This window comes from Alligator sinensis, unplaced genomic scaffold (genome assembly GCF_000455745.1).
Source record: "Alligator sinensis unplaced genomic scaffold, ASM45574v1 scaffold215_1, whole genome shotgun sequence".
Classification (NCBI taxonomy): Eukaryota; Metazoa; Chordata; order Crocodylia; family Alligatoridae; genus Alligator; species Alligator sinensis.
The window spans coordinates 340129-343625 of NW_005842259.1; the positions used below are offsets into that span (position 1 = coordinate 340129).

The 3497-nt window shown below is 50.0% G+C and overlaps 1 protein-coding gene across 1 annotated transcript in view; it reads left to right on the plus strand.

Annotated features, from left to right (window-relative positions):
• Positions 1-3144: 3144 nt before the first annotated feature.
• LOC102375622 (protein shisa-8-like) overlaps positions 3145-3497 on the plus strand; it is a 6621-nt gene continuing 6268 nt past the window's right edge. The window contains exon 1 of the mRNA XM_025208920.1: positions 3145-3223. Within this exon, the coding sequence (XP_025064705.1) occupies positions 3145-3223 (79 nt within the window). The remainder of the gene's footprint in view (positions 3224-3497) is intronic.

The following is a 3497-nucleotide window of genomic DNA, read 5'->3' on the forward strand; positions in this document are numbered from 1 at the left end:
GTGCATGAGCTGTGCTAAAGCTTCCTGTGGCCAGACCTTTTAGCATCTGGATGGGATGGAGGTAGTTGTTGCCAACAGTCTGCAGATGCAAAATGAAAGTGAACCACCCCCACCGAGAGAGACTGCCGACTGCTCTAGAGCAGACGAGAACCCGGGGACAAATGCCAGGCAAGACTAAATGAAAGCAGTTATGAGAGACGTGGACCTGACCCCCCAACCACAAAGAAGCCTGATGGGACCAAGAAAGTTGTAAGCAGCTGTGCCAATGGAAAGATGCCAAGTCAAAGGAGACCTCATGTACATTTGTGGTTAGGTTAGTCTTCCTCAGCAAACCGTCCCTCCTTTGGCACTGAAAAGTGAGTCAGAGTGCAGCTAGAGACCCAAACCAAATGGCAGGACAGCCGGCTAGCAAGAGAAGATGCCTGAGAATTAACAGAAAAAATGCCCTTAGAAGAACCATCATTGAACTGTAACGTTCCAAGATTAATACACAGGCAAGAATCTTGGTTGATAAACTCCCAGAAAATGGGAGCCCTTCCATATTCCAGACCAACTGGAACAACTGAAAAGGGGACTGGCTTCAAGGACTCTGTGTCTGGTTTTATGTTGAGTAGCGTATATGCTTGGACAGGACATAAGCAGTTTGGGCGGAGCTGTAAAAATTCCTGTGCAGTGGAGATATGGCTAGTAAAACTCATGGTTATGCACTTCACTTATGGGTTTCCCCAGCTCTTAGATTTAAGGAGTTCCCAGACAGCTTGGCCTTAGTGAACTGTGGTGAACTGATGTCCTATTTGTGGTACCTGGAATACCGTGGAATATGTCTGCATCAAACTGGGGACTCCATTTGGTTTTACGACTTCCATTCTTCGACTCTATACTCCATTTGGAGTTAGGACACTCATTTTGGGTAAAGGGCTGAACATATCTAACCTTGTCCTGGGTTGGGTGGATATGCTGAATCCCAGCTAGTGCCATGCTTGGGAGAGGTGTGGGACACAAAGTTGCTTGGCCAAGGGCATGGGACAGTAGCCTGAACCTGAAAAGTCCCACAGAGGGATTGTGTCTCAGCTACTGATTGAGGTAGTTCAGGTTCCCTGTAGAGCCTGAAATCTCTACAGAGAAGCCTGGCTGGGAGTGTAAAACGTGGCAAAAAGGTCAGTGACTTTAAAATGGGAATGATTTCTGTCAAAGAGGAGCCACAGGTCAGATGACCAGGCTGAACAGAGAGAAAGCAGAAGGTCTGAAAGCAGAGGGTCTCTGCTAGATGGTAGCATGGACAAGACCTCAGGTGGACAAAATGGGTGAGATCCAACTTGGAGGGGGTGTACCAGACTAGAAGAGTGCAGTGAGCAGCTGATGTAGGAGCACTTGGGATTCATCAATTGGATCCATTCACAACAGGCTGGTGGGTGTCCACCCAGAGAGGAGGGCTGGGCAGCGGCACGGCAGTGGCATGGCAGCAACTGGCACTTCCGCATGCAGCGCAGCAGAGGTGAAACTCCCAGCACTTCCGCCACTGGCAGTTCCACTGCTGACTTGCCACCAGTGGATCCAATTTCAGTGGGGGCATGACCGCTCTCCGTGCCCCCCTACCTGCTAGAGTGCTCACTCAAGGGGGGCACCAGCACTATCAGGGGGGCACATGATCCCCCCATGACCCTGCTATGTGTCACCTATGCAAAAACCAGTGTCCTGTCCCAGGTTACCCTGCATATACTTGAGGTTTAGCTGATGGTCTCAGTGCATGTGAGACAGGCATGGCATTTGGCCCAAAAGAAGTGGTGAGGGGCATGTGGGGGTTAGAGACAGAGAAGATCTATCTGGACAGTCCTTGTCTACTCCACTCACTCTCTAGCCAGTACAAGGCCATTTTTAGCAGTAGAAACTGGTTTTTTATGCTAATTTCAATGGAAATAGAGCCATCCGTATCGTATCCTGAGACCAGCTGTTTGTAGCTGCACCAGTTTCTGTGTACGTGCCTTGCTCTGGGAGCTCCCGTACACCATGGCGCTGCTGAGATGTCTTCCAACATGAATGTTAAAGGAATTAGAGACAGGTCTTATGCAATGCTGTTTAATGTTTAATGTCATTATTAATAAAGTGATCATTAAAAATGGGCAGAATACTCAAGAAAGGTCATGATTAAGTTCATCCTCAGCCCTACTGGCACATCACCATTCCCTGCAGTCTATTCTCCAGAGCTTTCTCCACTTCAGTTTGAAATGACTCAAGTGAGGGGGTTGCCATTGCTTCCCTTGGGAGCCTTCTCTGAAGTCAGATAACTATTGCTTTTAAGAAATGGCCCCAGCCCTTCAGTCTCAGTTTCCCCCTAATTTTCACCCTTTACTTTTGAAATTATATCCCTGTGGATTACTCTGCGTAATTCCTCTCCCTCGTTAAAACTCCTGTGTTTCAGTTAGTGTGTCCCTCACGCCATTACCTTTTGCCTGGCCTCCACATGTTCAGTTTTTCTAAACTTTTATTTCGAGCTCCTTTCAGAACATGTTCTGCACACGTGCATGTGTGAGAAAAGACGGCACAAGTGCCCTGCTGTCATGAACCCACAGGTTACACTAGTTAAACTGTGTGTGTGTGTGCACACATGTGTCAAGGTAATTAATGTGCGTGGTGTCTGTTTGATAATCAGAGGCTGGTGCTTCCCTCCTGTCATTACTGGGACCTTCCAAGCTGTTTGTGTTTTTCAAGAGGAAGTGCCTCAAGTGTGTGCCACACTAATGAGACTCAGTCTGATGAGAAAGGATGGCTCCCTTCTGCCCCGGCTGGTGCTGGCTTCAGGAAATGTGAGACACTGTTCAGGAGAGACCCAGGCCTGCACAGCGGGATAGGGATGAGATGGTGTGGAAGAGTGATGTAGTAGCCTACTTGTAGAAGAGAAGTAGGTGTTTCAGGGCCAAGCTGAGGTTCATGTGCAGAGGTGCACTGAGCCCCCGTGTGGGAATAGCCAGGCTTTCCCTTGGTTCAAATCGAGGTGCACTGGGGAAACGGAGGTAGCACAAAACCAGGAGCTGAGGAGACTCGGAGACTCCGTCCCTAGGACACTGGCTGGCAAATTTCCTTTGTGTCTTCTCCAGGACTCTCACAGACTTGCTGAAGCAGCCAGGCCACAGCCCCTCCGACCACATGGCAGACGGCCACGTAGGCAGTGTCCAGCTCCAGCTTGGTGAGGGCCTCACGCGGGGATCCCCCAGGAATGGCACAGGTAAGAGCTCATCTCCGACCAGTCTGGAGACAGCGGAAGGCCTCCAGTCTCTTTCTACTTTTCCAAATGGGCTTGGGAGAAGGGCACGGTGTCATAAGCACAGCAGTCAGGGTCAGGGAGCGGCTCAGAGGCCTGGCAGTTCAGGACAGGTGTGGGAAGAGAGCATTTCAGAGCCAGGGCTTTGTTTCCTTTGTTTTGTGGTGGGTTTATTTAAAGTAGGGCATGAAGTGCTGCTCAAGGCCTTGGGGAGGGGCGGGGGGGGGGGGGGGGGGGA